General features: G+C 40.2%; 2 protein-coding genes across 5 annotated transcripts in view; both read right to left on the bottom strand.

Moving 5' to 3' along the window:
* LOC128696308 (synaptic vesicle glycoprotein 2C-like) overlaps nt 1-18423 on the bottom strand; it is a 494702-nt gene that overhangs the window by 152692 nt on the left and 323587 nt on the right. For 3 of the 4 annotated variants that reach the window (XR_011392006.1, XM_070084944.1, XM_070084945.1), the window contains exon 8: nt 6467-6642. The exons of the other annotated variant lie outside the window; for it this stretch is intronic. Coding sequence is in view for 2 of the 3 variants with exons in the window: in XM_070084944.1 (XP_069941045.1) it covers nt 6467-6642 (176 nt within the window). In the remaining variant the exon portion in view is untranslated. The remainder of the gene's footprint in view (nt 1-6466; nt 6643-18423) is intronic. 4 annotated transcript variants of the gene reach the window in all.
* The window catches only part of LOC138852687 (uncharacterized), a 335885-nt gene that overhangs the window by 152692 nt on the left and 164770 nt on the right, over nt 1-18423 (bottom strand). The gene's annotated exons all lie outside the window — the stretch shown is intronic.

Here is an 18423-nt window from a genome sequence, read left to right as displayed (position 1 = left end):
TTCGGGACGAGTCATGTTCAGAAACAGCTGATGGTGCAACAGCAGCTGACCGTGGTGCAACAGCAGCTGACTGATCCAGCAACAGCTGACTGATCCAGCAACAGCTGACTGATCCAGCAACAGCTGACTGATCCAGCAACAGCTGACTGATCTAGCAACAGCTGACTGATTCAGCAACAGTGATTCTTAAATCTCTCAAACCAACCTTTGCTGGCTTTAAATTCACCAATATGAGCACTAGTTCCAAGCATTTTTCACTGTTCACCTGGGTGTTAGTCGACTGGTGTGGGTTGCATCCTGGGAGACAAGATTAAGGACCCCAATGGAAATAAGTTAGACAGTCTTCGATGACACACTTTTTTGGGTTATCCTGGGTGGCTAACCCTCTGGGGTTAATTGTTTCTTGGTATTCTCAATAAGCCACACCAACAACAGTGCTACAGCAGCAGCAGCAGCAGCAGCTGACAGTGGTACAGCAGCAGCAGCAGCAGCAGCTGACAGTGCTACAGCAGCAGCAGCAGACGATGCTACAGCAGCAGCAGACGGTACTACAGCAGCAGCAGCAGCAGACGGTACTACAACAGCAGCAGCAGCAGCAGCTGATGGTGGTACAGCAGCAGCAGCAGCTGACAGTGCTACAGCAGCACCAGCAGCTGACAGTGCTACAGCAGCAGCAGACAATGCTACAGCAGCAGCAGATGGTACTACAACAGCAGCAGCAGCTGACAGTGCTACAGCAGCAGCAGCAGCTGACGGTGCTACAGCAGCAGCAGCAGCTGACAGTGCTACAGCAGCAGCAGCAGCTGACAGTGCTACAGCAGCACCAGCAGCAGCAGACGATGTAGGCTACAGCAGCAGCAGACGGTACTACAGCAGCAGCAGCAGCAGACGGTACTACAACAGCAGCAGCAGCAGCAGCAGCTGACGGTGGTACAGCAGCAGCAGCAGCTGATGGTGCTACAGCAGCAGCAGCAGCTGACAGTGCTACAGCAGCAGCAGCAGCAGCATCAGCAGTTGACCATGGTACCACAGTATTTCGATAATATTTCTCACCCTTTTTACCACAGGGTTGGCACTAGAAGCTTTCTTGGGGCCCATGGTCACTTATTTTGCAGATAAAATCACCAAAAACACTGTAATAATACGAAATGTTACGACTGTATGCTTGGATGTTACCGCGGAGGCTGGCTTGTAAACAATGCCACTGGCGGAACATGTGAGGCTGGCTCAGGCCTCACATAGACGTGTCTCGGACGAACAGCATTGAGCGGGTTTTTTAGCGGTATGCGAGGCAAAATCTTAGCGATAAAATGTATCGGTATGCGGATTTAACATTATGTAAGGCCAACGGTATGCGGGGGTCTACTGTACATGTACAAGGTATACAGGCCTAGCTGACATCAATGACATACTACTGTACAGTGGACCCCAGGCTTACGATATTATTTCATTCCAGAAGTATGTTCAGGTGCCATTACTGAGCGAATTTGGTCCCATAAGGAATATTGTGAATTAGATTAGTCCATTTCAGACCCCCAAACATACACGTACAAACGCACATACATAAATACACTTACATAAATGGTTGCATTGGGAGCTGATCGTAAAGCAGGGGTCCACTGTACTATATAAAAGCCACTTGTTATGCTCTCAGAGCATTTCAGGCAAAGTAAGTCAGTTTTATCCCAGGATGCGACCCACACCAGTTGACTAACTCCCAGGTGCCCATTTTACTGATGGGTGAACATAGACAACTGGTGTAAAGAAACACATCCAATGTTTCTACCCTCGCTAGGAATTGAATCCAGACCCTCGCCGTGTGAAGTGAGAGCATTAGCCACTAAGCCACGGGGCAGAGAGCATGCATAGTTCCTTTGTATAAAGGCAAAGGGGACAAAGAAGAGTGTAAAAATTATAGGGGCTTAAGCCTGCTCAGTATGCCTGGTAAGGTGTATGGTAGAGTTATTATTGAGAGAATTAAGAACTTGAAAATGTATATGATAGGGTGGATAGGGGAATAATGTGGCAGATGCTACAAGTGTTTGAAATAGGTGGTAAGTTATTGAAAGAAGTTATGGGTTTTTACGAGGATAGTGAGGATCAAGTTAGAGTATGCAGAGGAGAGGGAGATTACTTTCCAGTACAAGACAGGGATGTGTGATGCAACCTTATAGATAGGGTTGCAAGAAAAGTGAATGTTTGAGTGGTAGGGAGAGGTGTGGTATTGTAAGGTAAAGAATCTAACACAAAGTGGGAGTTGTCACAGTTGCTTTCTGCTAATGAACTGTGCTTTTGGGAGATTTTGATGAGAAGTTGCGAAGGTTGGTAGACAAATCTGGGGGGGTATGTAAAAGAAGAAAATTAAAAGTGAGCACTGGAAAAAAGCAAGATGATGAGGGTAACAAAAAATTTAGGTAATCAAAGACTGGATATCAGTTTGTAGGGAGGGAGTATGAAGAAAGTGAATGTGTTCAGATATTTGAGAATGGTCTTGTTAGCAGATGGGTCCATGAAAGATATGGTGAACCATAGAATTGATGAGGTAAAAAAGTGAGTGGTGCTGCACCGAGGAATCTGAGGAGACAAAGAACTTTATCCAAGGAAGCAGAGAGGATAATGTATGAAAGTATAGAGGCACCAACACTTTTACAGTAATACCCTGATTTTCGTCCTTAATCTGTTCCAGAAAGTCGGCCAAAAACCAAAATGGACGAAAACCGAAGTAATATTTCCCAAAAGAAATAATGTAAATCCAATTAATCAGTTCCAGATACCCAAAAATATTAACAAAAAAACACATTTATAGAGAATAACTATAGTTTTACACACAGAAAACAATGAGAAATATATATAAATGACTAATTTTAATGATAAATGAACATTACATACCTTTATTAAAGACTCTTGTTGGCATATGGAAGAAGGCAAGGAGGGGAGAAGGAGTTGAGGTTATTGCTTGGAAGGGGAATCCCCCTCCATAAGGACATCAAGTATCAAAGCCTTATCTGGGGTTACTTCCCTCCGTTGTTTTTTACTGGCACTAGGGCAAGCTTGAGAGTCACTGCACCCCTGTCGCATGAAAAATCTGTCCAGAGAGGCGTGTTTCCAGTATCTCTTTAACCCTTTGTCTGTTTCAGTCATATATATACGTCTTATGAGCCACCGTGTTTGACATATATATACTCATAAATTCTAGCAGCTTCAAATCAAGCAGGAGAAAGCTGGTAGGCCCACATGTGAGAGAATGGGTCTGTGTGGTCAATGTGCACCATATAAAAAAAAAATCCTGCAGCACGCAGTGCATGAGAAAAAAAAAACTCCGACTGTTTTTTTTAATTAAAATGCCGACTTTGTGGTCTATTTTCGTATAGTATTTATGGTTGTATTCTCATTTTCTTGGTCTCATTTGATAGAATGGAAAATATATTATAGAAATGATGAAAGTGATTTTGACTGCTTTTACTATGAAAAGAACCTTGAAATGGAGCTCAAAGTAGGGGAATTGTTTGATTTTTGCCGATGTTCAAAAGTAAACAAATGATGTTATTTTCCAATAAATGTCCAAGTAACCATTCTAATATGCAGTCATGAATGGGTTGACATTATTTATACAATTATTACAATATTGCAGTAGTCTGCATAACAGTAAATCTTTTATTTTTTGTTTGAATAAAAATTCAAAATAGAAAGCAAGAGTAATATCAGAGGGGCCTGGAGATGTGACTGATGAACAAAGAAAATGTTATTTTAGAGCCAGGAATGTCTGCATTGTTCATTCTGGACCCTATTTTGAAATTGTCATATTTTTTAATTTTCGTGAAATTGGCCAAATTGCAAATTTCTGACCACGTTGTTGGGTAGTTGATATCGGTAAATGGGCAGTTTCTTGTACTCAACCGACAGAAACAATGGAGTCCTAAAGAAATAGCTATGAGTTTGGTCGACTGGAACAATGGAATTAGCCAAAAATAGTGATCAAAGTGAGCAAAATCGCTGATTCATAAATATCGCCAAGGTCACTAACTTCGCGAGAGCGAAATTCTGTCAGTTTTCCATCAAATTTTGTTCTTTTGGTGTCATTACAATCGGGAAAAGATTCTCTATCATTTCATAAAAATAATTTTTTTTTTCGGAAATTTTGCGATACCAGGAGACACCTCAGGGTTTGGGGTTGCGACAGTCAAGAGGTTAAGATTTATCTATTATGGGACAAGACATTGCCATCAAAAATGTTGCAGACATGGCTTGCAACATGTCTGTTTCGTTAGCATATTTACCCTTTTTGAAAGATCAGCTTCCTTGATTTCTGCTTTCTTCGCCAGGATGGAACTGACTGATGATGTCAACTTCCTATGCATCCTGGTGAGCTCGGCCACATGTATGCCACTTTCACATTTTGCTACAAGTTCTTTCTTGAATTCTATCGTGTTTCTCACCTTCTTTACCAAAGGGCTGGCACTCTGAACTTTCTTTGTTCCATGGTGGCTTATTTCACAGTTGCAATCAATAAACGAGCACAAAAAACAATGGCTGAAAGTGTCAGCACTTTCAGGCAGACTGAGTCTGGTACACATGACAGGCAGTATCCCTGTCAGGTGGACGCGTCTGATAAAGACAATTTCCGAGCAGATGTATGAAACCTGAGGGAAAATGCCGCCAAAAAAAGTGCTCATAATCCGAATTATACGATTTCCGCACTGGATGAAAACTGGGGGTCCACTGTATATGGGTGTGATGCATGGTTTGTGAATGTTGCAACAAGGAGAAGGCTGGAGGCACTGATGTCATGTCTAAGGACAATGTGTTGTGTGAATACTATGCAGGGAATTCATAGCTTAGAGACTAGAAGACGGTATGGGCATCAACCATACGGCTGAAGGGGTTGTTAAGGTGGTTTGGACATTTAGAAAGGGTGTAACAAAACAGGAAGAAAGGGAGGGCATATAAATCTGTTGTGGAAGGAAGGCAGGGTAGGGGTCATCCTAACTAAGGTTGGAGGGAGGTAGTACAGGAGGCTTTGTATGTGAGAGGTTCAGGGATCCAGAAAGCGTGTGCGACCATGTTAGAAAGAAGTGAGTGGAGGCAAGTAGTTTCTATGACTTGATGTGCTGTTTGGAGTATGAACGAGTTAACATTTATGAAGTGATTCACTGAAGCTTTTTAGCTGGACTTGAGTCCTGGAGGTAGGAAGTACAGTGCCTGCACTCTGAAGGAGGGTGGGGATATGTGCAGTTTTAACCCTTAAACTGTCCAAACATAGATCTACATTTGCATGCGTAGCGCTCCGACCTTGATTTTCTCCATAAGACAGCATGTAAAAAAACGTAGATCTATGTTTGGAGCACTGTGTGAGCAAACATAGATCTACGTTTGGACAGTTTAAGGGTTAAACTATGGTATTGGTGCCTCTCTGGCAAGACTGTGATGGAGTAAATGATGAAAGCGTTTCCTCATTTTTGGGTCACCACTTCGGTGGGAGATGGCCAGGTTGTTGAAAAAAAAGATAACAACATGTGAAATAATCATAACTGTGTATCAACTGGGTGCTATTTGTAAAAAGCATCGCTCTTAGTCTGAAAATCTCTAGCTTTTCCCATATTATACAAAATAAAAATTAAAAATAAACATTTTGAAGAAAAAAAAAAAAAAACACTGATCTAGTGTGGGACATGACCTTAAGAGTGTTGACCCCGAGAAACATCCTTCAGGTGTCTCTCAGGTGTGCAGCATTATCTGGCAGTCCTGTCCACACAGAGCAACAGTGTTTTTGCAAAACTGCTTTAAGCTTCCCTGACAACATTAGATAATTAAAAAAAATAATTGATGATATACTGTTACCTTTCAGTGGTTCTGGAGATTATCTTCCCCATGACCTACCTGGCCTTTGACCAGACCTCCTAGGTTGGAAAGGAAATATTACTGGCTATTAAAAACAAAGAAACGTAACCCATGGCCCAGTGGCAAAAAGCTCTTGCTTCACACTGTGAGTGTCCAGGTTTGATTCCTGTAGAGGGTTGAAACACTGGGCATGTTTCCTTACACCGGTTGTCTATGTTCACCCATCAGTATAAAATGGGTATCTGGGTGTTAGTCGACTGGTATGGGTCGCATCTTGGGACAAAATTGACCTAATTTGCCCAAAATGCTCTGCATAAGAAGCAGCTTTCTATATAGTAGTATGTCATTGATGTCAGTTAGGCCTGAATACTTTGTACATGTACTTGTAGAAACAAAGATATTATATTAAAGGTAGGGGTATACTGAATGTAAGCAGAAGTTTGAAAGATTTACCTGTAATTGTATATGTTCAAGAGACAGAAAGAAAAGATCAGCAACCCTGCCAGTGAAAAAAAAAAAGAAAAAAAGATTCAGTTCCACACTCATTTGACGAGACAGCAGCACCTCCCTGGACAGTTGCTGTCTGATAGCTCTAATGCATAACATAAATGATTAAATTTTCACTTACCCAAATTGTATGGAAAAATTAATCAGAAGCATAGTAACTGTAATCCGAAAAAGGGATCGACCAAAGAGGGCATAGGTTTGGTGGAAAGTCTGAGAGAGAGTCATTATAAATGACTTCCAGCAGTCTTGGTTGGTATTTCCTTGAACTCTTAATCCAGAAGTGTTAATTAATACAACCTGTAAAGCAAGCAAAAGCCAATGTTAGTTTACAGTTACTAATACAAATGCCCCAGATATTAACACATCACAATGTAAGGGCCTCAGATATTATTAACACATCACAAATAATTAACAGATAGCTGAAAGTCATCTGATAAACTGAGTATAAGACACTGAGAAGGTGAATGAGAGTTTAAATAATGTAACACAACATACACAGTACTGTACTTATATTCACACTACCAGTAAACACTTGAAAAAAATAAGACAAGATGAAAATGATATTGTGTTGAGTGTCCTGCATATAACTAAAAATATACAGTAGGCCCCACTTAGACGGCAGGTTAGGTTCCAGGCTACCGCCACAAAGCAAACATCGCCAGAAAGCAGAACGCAATTTTTTCCACTTATATATGCATATAAATGCCATATAGCAAGTTTACACTAACATATATTAAGTTAGCAATAGAACTAGGCATTAAAAAACAATAAAAAGTAAAATACACACACAGTACACTCATTATTTACCTCAAAATATCTGTAGTCTTAATGTAGGGCAAAAGGTGAGTAGTATTTATTAGTCAGGTGTGGGTAGGTATGGTAGCCCTCCTGGCCAACTCATCCACACACAATATACTACAATGCTTAAAGTGCCCTAGAGTGATATTATGCATATACAGTGGACCCCCGAATTTCATGACTCTCAGGTTTCATGAATTTCAAGCATTGGCAACTTTTTTCATCAATATATAGCCACAAGTTTCGTGATTTGCCTCAAAATTCGGGGGTCGTACAGTACACGTCTGAGTGGCCTCCCAGCGATCATGAACACACAAAGGCTCCCACACACCATTCAAAGTCAGTGTGGCATTGTTTCTGGGTGAGTGACCATCACCCCAAGCGTTCATAAGATACATTTCATAATGATCAATTCTTTTTTGTGCTTGTAACTGCTAAATAAGCCACCATGGGCCCAGAGAAAGCTTCTAGTGCCAGCCCTTTGGTAAAGAAGGTGAGAAACACGACAGAATTAAAAAAAACGTTTGTAGAAAAATATGAAAGTGGTGGTGGTAGAGGGTAGTAGTGGTTGTGATGGTGGTAGAGGGTGGTTGTGATGGTGGTAGAAGGTGGTAGTGATGGTGGTAGAGGGTGGTAGTGGTAGTGATGGTAGTAGTGGTAGTGATGGTAGTAGTGGTTGTGATGGTGGTAGAGGGTGGTAGTGGTTGTGATAGCAGTAGAGGATGGTAGTGATGATGGTAGAGGGTGGTAGTGGTAGTGACAGGTGGTAGAGGGTGGTAGTAGTAGTGATGGTGGTAGAGGGTGGTAGTGGTTGTGATGGTGGTAGAGGGTGGTAGTGATGGTGGTAGAGGGTAGTAGTGATAGTGGAAGAGAGCAGTAGTGATGGTGGTAGTGATGGTGGTAGTGATGGTGGTAGATGGTGATAGTGGTAGTGATGCTGGTAGAGGGTGGTAGTGGTTGTGATGTTGGTAGAGGGAGGTAGTGGTAGTGATGTTGGTAGAGGGGGGTAATGGTAGTGATGTTGGTAGTGGTTGTGATGGTGGTACTGATGGTGGTAGAGAGTGGTAGTGGTTGTGATGGTGGTAGAAGGTGGCAGTGGTTGTGATGGTGGTAGAGGGTGGTAGTTTTAGTGATGTTGGTAGTGGTTGTGATGGTGGTAGAGGGTGGTAGTGGTTGTGATGGTGGTAGAGGGTGGTAGTGGTTGTGATGGTGGTAGAGGGTGGTAGTGATGGTGGTAGTGATGGTGGTAGAGGGTGGTAGTGGTAGTGATGTTGGTAGAGGGTGGTAGTTTTAGTGATGTTGGTAGTGGTTGTGATGGTGGTAGAGGGTGGTAGTGGTTGTGATGGTGGTAGAGGGTGGTAGTGGTAGTGATGGTGGTAGAAGGTGGTAGTGGTTGTGATGGTAGTAGAGGGTGGTAGTAATGGAGGTAGAGGGTGGTAGTGGTTGTGATGGTAGTAAAGGGTGGTAGTGGTGGTAGAGGGTGGTAGTGATTGTGGTAGAGGGTAGAGCTGCAAGGACTCTCTGGGCAGTTTTTTTGTGCGACCGGAGTCCACTGATTCTCAAGCTGGTCCTAGTGCCATTAAAAAACAGAGAAGGGAAGTAACCCCAGATAAGGACTTGGTACCTAAAGTCTTTACGAAGGGGATTCCCTTTCCAAACAATAGTGTAAGTTTTCCATCCTCTCCCCTCCTCCCATCTTCCATACACCAACAAAAGTCTTCAATGAAGGTAAGTGTGATGTTATTGTTTTATAATTGATTTCTAATTTTTTTCTGTATGTAAATCTATATTAACCCTTTGACTGTTTCAGTCGTATATATACATCTTATGAGCCACCGTTTTTGACGTATATATACTCATAAATTCTAGCGGCTTCAAATCAAGCAGGAGAAAGCTGGTAGGCCCACATGTGAGAGAATGGGTCTGTGTGGTCAGTGTGCACCATATAAAAAAAAATCCTACAGCACGCAGTGCATAATGAGAAAAAAAAACTCCAACCGTATTTTTTAAATAAAATGCCGAGTTTGTGGTCTATTTTCGTATAGTATTTGTGGTTGTATTCTTGTTTTCTTGGTCTTATTTGATAGAATGGAAAACATATTATAGAAATGATAGAAGTGATTTTGATTGGTTTTACTCTGAAAAGAACCTTGAAATGGAGCTCAAAGTAGGGGAAATGTTTGATTTTTGCCGATGTTCAAAAGTATACAAATGATGTCATTTTACAATAAATGTCCAAGTAGCCATTCTAATATGCAGTCATGAATGGGTTGACATTATTTATACAATTATTACAATACTGCAGTAGTCTGCATAACAGTAAATCTTCTATTTTTTGTTTGAATAAAAATTCAAAATAGAAAGCAAGTATGGAAAATTTTCTAGGGGTGTTATCTGTACGTACCTCAACATTACATGCATACGAGTAATCTCATTGGGAGACAACAACTATATTGTTTACCGTAGTCACCCCGTGTAGACATGTGAGAAAACTTAACCACCTCTGGTCACTGCAGGTGGCCCCTTTGACCTCACAATCTTATCCATATCTATCCGAGACCAGTATAAATTGGATAGCACCCACAAGTATGGTGCTACTAATTAATTGTGGACTGTATAGATTATATTAGTTTAACTGAATGAAGGAGAGGGGGGATAGGTTACACATGGATATATCCATCAAGGAAAAACACTTGTACATAATCCCACCACTTACCAGATATTCTCTGGTGGTCACTTGAAGTAGCTGGATCACCCATAACCTATCCAATTACAACATACCTAACTGGACAGTATCAGTCTGCTATAACTAGAAGGGTTGCTTAACTGTGGGTGACTGATGCTCCTTATTTCCTCCATTCACCATCACACTTCGATGTCCTGCTACACCGACACGGTTCTTATTCCAGCAGGACGAGGTATCCGTTGGTTTGTCCCGGTTTAGAAGTCGTGACTCCATAAAAACTTCACTATCCTCGGGACAGGAACCACGAGGACAACGTGTTCACTCGGAGCAGGGCGACTTATTTCACTTCCTGCATTCTCTTAACTTAATGTTATTATCACTGATTACATTACCATTCACAAGAAGATTTAATGTCTCATAATTATTATACACATTAGAGGTCACTCCATTAAGATCTGAGACCAATGAGTGATGATTAAATCACGGGTATTTTCCCCGGGACACTTCATGGCGATGCGCCAGTCACCACCGGTCCTACCATTATTCACTAAATTTACCACTTTATTACGGTGGTCCCGTAAATCACGTTCCCTCACTCTTCACCAGGAACAGTTACGACACTTCCTATTATGAAGTGAGGCCTATATTAATCCTTAGGCCGCTGTGAACGCCAATTTCCTGGTCCCATGTTTTCACAGCCTCCTCACTACATTCAAAACACTCCCGCTGCTCCATGCCCCGAGTCGACCTCTTCCCCCGCACATCCGCGCAGGGCAAATTTAACCCTTTCAGGGCCCAAGGCTAAAATCTGAAGGGGTGCCCCAGTGTCCAAGAAATTTTGAAAAAAAAAAATTATTTCTTTTTACAGAATTAAAGATAATATTTTTGTGAAGGTAATAAAACAAAAAAAAAAGTTTTTCTGATCACTACTTACCGAGATACAGTGGCGGGAAGTTGACCCAAATTGACAGGGTGGCGGCAACATCAGTGACTTCCGCAAAATCGCATTTTTTTTATTTTACGTTTTTTATACTTTTTTTCTTTTCTAATTTTTTTCCTTTTCTAGTAACATTTGTAACCTGTGAGACCAGTATAATGTATATTGTATAAGTGTACACTCATTGTATTCAACACAATAACTGCACTAATTTGTTTATCATTATGTTGCTTACAAAACTTGTTTACAAGTTTATTGTAAACAAAATTATGAAAATATTAGTGCGGTTATTGTGTTGAATACAACGGTACCATACTGTACCATATGGTACAATGGTGCCATAGGGTGCAATGGTATCATATAGCACAACTGTACCATATGGTACAATGGCACATGATACAATGGTACCATATGGTAGAATATGGTAAAATGTCACCATTTGGTACAATGGTACCATATGATACAATGGTACCATATGGTGCAATGGTACCTTATGGTGCAATGGTACCATATGGTGCAATGGTACCATATGGTGACATTTTACCATACAGTACAATGATACCATATGGTTCATTGTACCACATGGTACTATATGGTACTGTTGTATTCAACACAAACACACTTATATTTTCATCATTATTTTATTTACAATAAAAATATGCAAAAATGTTGTATATTAGTGATGTTCTATTATATATTTACAAATGTACAGGAACTCGTCATGTTCCTTGAGGTGGATGACAAAGCACTTTGTCTTGGAAACTGCCGAGTCAGTAGCTAGCTTGCGTCGCCACTCACTCAGTCTTGGCTGGTGTCTCATGCCACCAACACCACTTATTGACCATATGGTACATGGTATCTTATGTTACAGGGTACCATATGGTACATTGTACTATATGGTATAGGGTACTATGCAGTACAGGAAAACATATGGTACAGGGTACCATATGGTATAGGGTACCATATGGTGGAGGGTACCATATGGCACAGGGTACCTTACAGTACAGGACATCATATGGTACAAATACAAGGATCCCTATGGAAATAAGTCACTCTGACTTTTTTGGATTATCCTAGGATTTTATACATATGCTGCTATGTATAATAATCTATGTAATTGTATTTCTGTACACCTGAATAAACTTACTCAAGCGCATGTGGCATCGTAAGTTTATTTAGGTATACACAAATAAAGTTACATAGAATATCATACTTAGCAGTATATGTTTGGAGAACCTAGGATAACCCAAAAAAGTCAGACAGACTTATTTCCATTAGGGTCCCTGTACTATATGATACAATGTACTATATGATACAATGTACCATATGGTACAATGTACCATATGGTACAATGTACCATATGGTACAATGTACCATATGGCACATTGTACCATATGATACCATTGTATGACATGGCACCAATGTACCATATGGTACCATTGTACCATATGATACAATGGTACCATATGGTTCAAAACCATAGAATTCCTCTTCAGCTCCACTTCCATCAGTCTTAGAACTTTAAGTTGTGAAGAGGAGAGTCAGAATTCGCCTGGAGAGTGAGAGCTTCCTTGCCGCCAGGCACGATGAACAAAGATATTTTGGCAGCGTTCCCACAATGCCATGCGGGCGTCCAGATTTTTTCTATAGTGTGCACACTGACCACCCAGACCCATTCTCTCAGATGTAGGCCTACCAGCGTTTTTGCGCTAAATTTGACGCCGCTAGAATTTTGGCGTAGATCTACGGACTGGACCTTGAACGTAAGCCATAGATCGACAGGACGGACCCTGAAAGGGTTAAGTAAACCACAATTTGTACCACTCAAATCTACTCTCTAAAGCATCTAAATAAAACTTTAATTCATTAGGGTTCACGATTCTTTGATTCATTAAATCCAAGCACTTGTTGCATGCCTTCGTCACATGGCCTTTAATAGCCTGTAATGATGGTTTCATTACTCTAAAATCCACGGACTTATCAGCCACATTAACTCCATCAGATCCAGTCATGGTTAGAGAATTATTAATCACTGATTATACAACTTAAGTAGGCACCTTATAAGAGTAATTCTTGCACTTTACTCTTGTATAAATCCTAACAATACATGTGCTAGCAATTAATTAGGCTAATTATCATCCACCACACGATCGATTAAATTTGTGTACCCTATACCCACTTTCTTCAATCAGTCACTTAATTATTAAGAAATTAATTCAATTAATTTTTTCACTGATTGCATCTGGTTCAAAGGACCAGCGGGCAGATATGGAAAATTTTCTAGGGGTGTTATCTGTACGTACCTCAACATTACATGCATACGAGTAATCTCATTGGGAGACAACAACTATATTGTTTATCGTAGTCACCCCGTGTAGACATGTGAAAAAACTTAACCACCTCTGGTCACTGCAGGTGGCCCCTTCGACCTCACAATCTTATCCATATCTATCCGAGACCAGTATAAATTGGATAGCACCCACAAGTACGGCGCTACTAATTAATTGTGGACTGTATAGATTATATTAGTTTAACTGATTGAAGGGGGGGGGGGTAGGTTACACATGGATATATCCATCAAGGAAAAACACTTACTTGTACATAATCCCACCACTTACCAGATATTCTCTGGTGGTCACTTGAAGTAGCTGAATCACCCATAACCTATCCAATTACAACATACCTAACTGGCCAGTATCAGTCTGCTATAACTAGAAGGGTTACTTAACTGTGGGAAATTGATGCTCCTTATTACCTCCATTCACCATCACATTTCGATGTCCTGCTACACCGACACGGTTCTTATTCCAGCAGGACGAGGTATCCATTGGTTTGTCCCGGTTTAGAAGTCGTGACTCCATAAAAACTTCACTATCCTCGGGACGGGAACCACAAGGACAACGTGTTCACTCGGAGCAGGGCGACTTATTTCACTTCCCACATTCTCTTAACTTAATGTTATTATCACTGATTACATTACCATTCACAAGATGATTTAATGTCTCATAATTATTATACATATTACAGGTCACTCCATTAAGATCTGAGACCGATGAGTGATGATTAAATCACGGGTATTTTCCCCGGGACACTCCATGGCGATGCACCAGTCACCACCGGTCCTACCATTATTCACTAAATTTACCACTTTCTTACGGTGGTCCCATAAATCACGTTCCCCTCACTCTTCACCAGGAACAGTTACGACACTTCCTATTATGAAGTGAGGCCTATATTAATCCTTAGGCCGCTGTGAATGCCAATTTCCTGGTCCCATGTTTTCACAGCCTCTTCACTACATTCAAAACACTCCCGCTGCTCCATGCCCCGAGTCGACTTCTTCCCCCGCACATTCGCGGAGGCGCAGAGGGAACTCTTGGTTCTATTCCATTTTCAAATACATTTTTGACCCATATCGACACATTAAACACCTATTAGGCACTATAGCTTCGGAAAATTAAAATATTTTCCACAGCAAGAGTAATATCAGAAGGGCCTGGAGATTTGACTGATGAACGAAGAAAATGTTATTTTACAGCCAGGAATGCCTGCATTGTTCATTCTGGAACCTATTTTGAAACTCATATTTTTTAATTTTCATGAAATTGGCCAAATTGCAAATTTCTGATCACGTTAATAGGTAGTTGAAATCCGTAAATAGGCAGTTTCTTGTACTCGATCGATAGAGAAAATAGAGTTCTAAAGAAATAGCTATGAGGTTGGTCAACTGGAACAATGGAATTAGCCGAAAATAGGGCTCAAAGTGGGCGAAATCGCTGATTTGTAAATATTGCCGAGGTCGCTAACTTTGCGGGAGCATAATTCCATCAATTTTCCATCAAATTCCGTTCTTTTGGTGTCATTATAATTGGAAAAAGATTCTTTATCATTTCACAAGAATTTTTTTTTTTTTTTTTAAATTTTGCGGTTTGTGACAGTCAAAGGGTTAATTAACCCTTTGACTGTCGCGGCCGTATATATACGTCTTACGAGGTACCATGTTTGACGTATATATTATGTATACTCGTAAATTCTAGTGGCTTCAAATCAAGCAGGAGAAAGCTGGTAGGCCCACATGTGAGAGAATGGGTCTGTGTGGTCAGTGTGTAACATATAAAAAAAATCCTGGAGCACGCAATGCATGAGAAAAAAAACTCCGACCGTTTTTTTTAATTAAAATGCCGACTTTGTGGTCTATTTTCGTATAGTATTTATGGTTGTATTCTCGTTTTCTTGGTCTCATTTGATAGAATGGAAAACATATTATAGAAATCGGGGTGATTTTGACTGATTTTACTATAAAAAGAACCTAGAAATGGAGCTCAAAGTAGGGAAAATGTTTGATTTTTGCCAATGTTCAAAAGTAAACAAATGATGCCATTGTCCAATAAATGTCCAACTAGCCATTCTAATATGCAGTCATGAATGGGTTGATGTTATTTATACAATTATTACAGTATTGCAGTAGTCTGCATAATAGTAAGTCTTCTATTTTTTGTTTGAAAAAAAATTCAAAATAGAAAGCAAGAGTAATATCAGAGGGGCCTGGAGACATGACTGCTGACTCAAAGATAATGCTATTTTAGAGCCAGGAATGTCTGCATTGTTCATTCTGGACCTTATTTTGAAATTGTCATATTTTTTAGTTTTCGTGAAATTGGCCAAATTGCAAATTTCTGACCACATTATTAGGTAGTTGAAATCAGTAAATGGGTAGTTTTTTGTACTCAATCGATAGAAAAAATGGAGTTCTAAAGAAATAGCTATGAGTTTGGGCGCCTGGAACAACGGAATTAGCCGAAAATAGGGCTCAAAGTGGGCGAAATCGCCGATTTGTAAACAGCGCCGAGGTCGCTAACTTCGTGAGAGCATAATTCTGTCAGTTTTCCATCAAATTTCGTTTTTTTTTGGTGTCATTACAATCGGGAAAAGATTCTCTATCATTTCATAAGAGAAAATAATTTTTTTTTTTTTAAATTTTGCGACACCAAGAGACACCTCAGGATTGGGGGTTGCGACAATCAAGGGGTTAATCTGTAAAAAAATAATTTTTGTTAATACTTTTGGGTGTCTGGAAGGGATTAATTGGATTTACATTATTTCTTATGGGGAAAATGGCTTCAAAATTCATGAGTTTCGACTTTCGGCAGACTCTCTGAAACGAATTAATCACAAACTTCAGGGGTCCACTGTACAGTACACTCATTACTTACCTTAAAATATTTGTAGTTTTAATGGTCTTAATGTAGGGTCAGTATTTACAGTACGAACCCACTTTATAGTGTTTCGCCTTACGGCACTCCGCTAATATGGCATTTCAAATTATGACCAAAATTCGCTATACGGCATAAGATGTACCAGTACGTTGGAAACCCTGAAAGGGTTAACAGTATAGCAAGTAAGTTAAACGATTAATCGATAGAAAAAGGACAGCATGAAACTGAATACTCCAATGTTGTTGGAGGCATATAGGGCAACTGACAACACTGTCGCCTCTGCTGTCTCTGCTGCTGCCATCATCACCACTATGTAAGGCTTATCTTTCAGTGGCCCTTATATACCCAACAACAAACACCACAACACCACTCATCACATACGTAACGACATTTTATTCATTCAAGAGTATATATCATGTTTCTATGTTATTCATATTGTTTATTATGTCACATTAGATGAATTGTGCTAGATAAATAAGCCGTCAAGTTGATATTAGTGTCGTATTGAAGGACTATCTTGTCCTGTCTCCAAACACGCACCCCTGCCGCTGCCACAATTCCTAACATACGCCAGAAACAGACCTCTCTGGAACACTTTTTTTAGTGACAGGGATCTGGCGACTCTCAAGCTGGTCCTAGTGGCATTAAAAAACTAAGAAGCGAAGTAACCCCAGAAAAGGACTTGGTACTCGAAGTAATTTCTCCATCCTCTCCCCTCCTCCCGTCTTCAATACAGGTAAGTGTCATGTTATTATTGTGTTATTCTTCATGTCTCTTTGTTTTTTGTGTAGGTAAATGTATATTTCATGTAAAAAAATTATATTTTTTAATACTTTTGGGTGTCTGGAATGAATTAATTGGAGTCATATTATTTCTTATGGGGAAAATAAACTCGGAAATCATCAAATTCGGCTTTAGTCACACTCTCTGGAATGGATTATGATAACCGAGGGTCCACTGTACAAAATATCCACACTTATTATTGTGCCTACCACACAACATTATACAGTAGACCGTCATTTAGCACGAGTTTTATTTGGCACGATTTGGGTATAGTAAGACTGAAGAATTGCAGCGCAATTTTATGTAACACATCGTAAAATTAACTGAACATGGCTCAGTTTGCGGGAATGAAAAAAAATTTCCTTTTCTTCGAGCGACCACCTTGTTGTGGATCAGCCAGGGGGACCTCCCGCCATCCACTGCCACCCCCCGACACCACCTCATCATTCCAGCATTCGTACTTCATGCGTGTCTAGTCTTTCTCTGCTACAAGCTAGCTGTGTTTGTGAATTGTGTTTTCATCTTTTAATTACTATATCTTGTATCTGCCAAGCAATCATGACACCCGGTAGGCATACCAGTGTTGCTGAAAGTGGCAAGAAAATGTACAGCATTTAAGTCTTAAAATTAACGAAGGAAACAAAGATATTAGACAGGAGATAACTGTAACAAAGTGTTACTTTGTACACATAAAAAGAGGTAAACATGAGTTTGTGTGACTGACTGACTGATTGACTTACTGAATGACTTACTGACTAGAATGAATGACTTACTGACTTGACTGAACAACTTGCTGACTAGATTGAATGACTTACTGATTTGATTGAATGACTTACTGACTTGACTGAATGACTTACTGACTTGACTGAATGACTTACTGACTTGACTGAATGACTTACTGACTTGACTGAATGACTTGCTGACTTGACTGAATGACTTACTGACTTGACTGAATGATTTGACTGACTGAATGACTTACTGAGTTGACTGAATGACTTGACTGACTGACTGAATGAGTTACTGGCTTCACTGAATGATGTACTGACTTGACTGAATGACTTACTGACTTGACTGAATGACATGCTGACTTGACTGACTCAACTGAATGGCTTGACTGACTTACTGACTTGACTGGATGATTTGACTGACTGAATGACTTACTGAGTTGACTAAATGACTTACTGACTTAACTGAATGACTTGGCTGACTTGACTGAATGATTTATTGACTTGACTGAATTACTTACTGACTTGACTAACTCAACTGAATGAAATGACTGACTGAATGACTTACTGACTTGACTGAATGACTTACTGACTTGATTGAATGACTTGACTGACTGAATGACTTAACTGACTGAATGACTTACTGACTTGACTGAATGACTTGCTGCCTTGACTGACTGACTGAATGACTTGACTGACTAAATAACTTGACTGACTGAATGACTTGACTGACTGAATGACTTACTGGCTTTACTGACTGAATGAATGACTTTAAAGTTAGACACTCCAGTACAACCATCATTACCTTCAGTACCAGAATCTCTACCATCCACCTCAGCCCAGTACGGTCACAGCATAACTCTCCACTCTCTTCACAATCATCCACAAACACCAGCACCCATAATTTAAGGTAAGAATTAATATTATTTCTGT

This window comes from Cherax quadricarinatus, chromosome 14 (genome assembly GCF_038502225.1).
Source record: "Cherax quadricarinatus isolate ZL_2023a chromosome 14, ASM3850222v1, whole genome shotgun sequence".
NCBI classification, from domain to species: domain Eukaryota; kingdom Metazoa; phylum Arthropoda; class Malacostraca; order Decapoda; family Parastacidae; genus Cherax; species Cherax quadricarinatus.
Note: the sequence above shows the minus strand (reverse complement) of the source record. Positions and strands in the feature narration are given on the sequence as shown.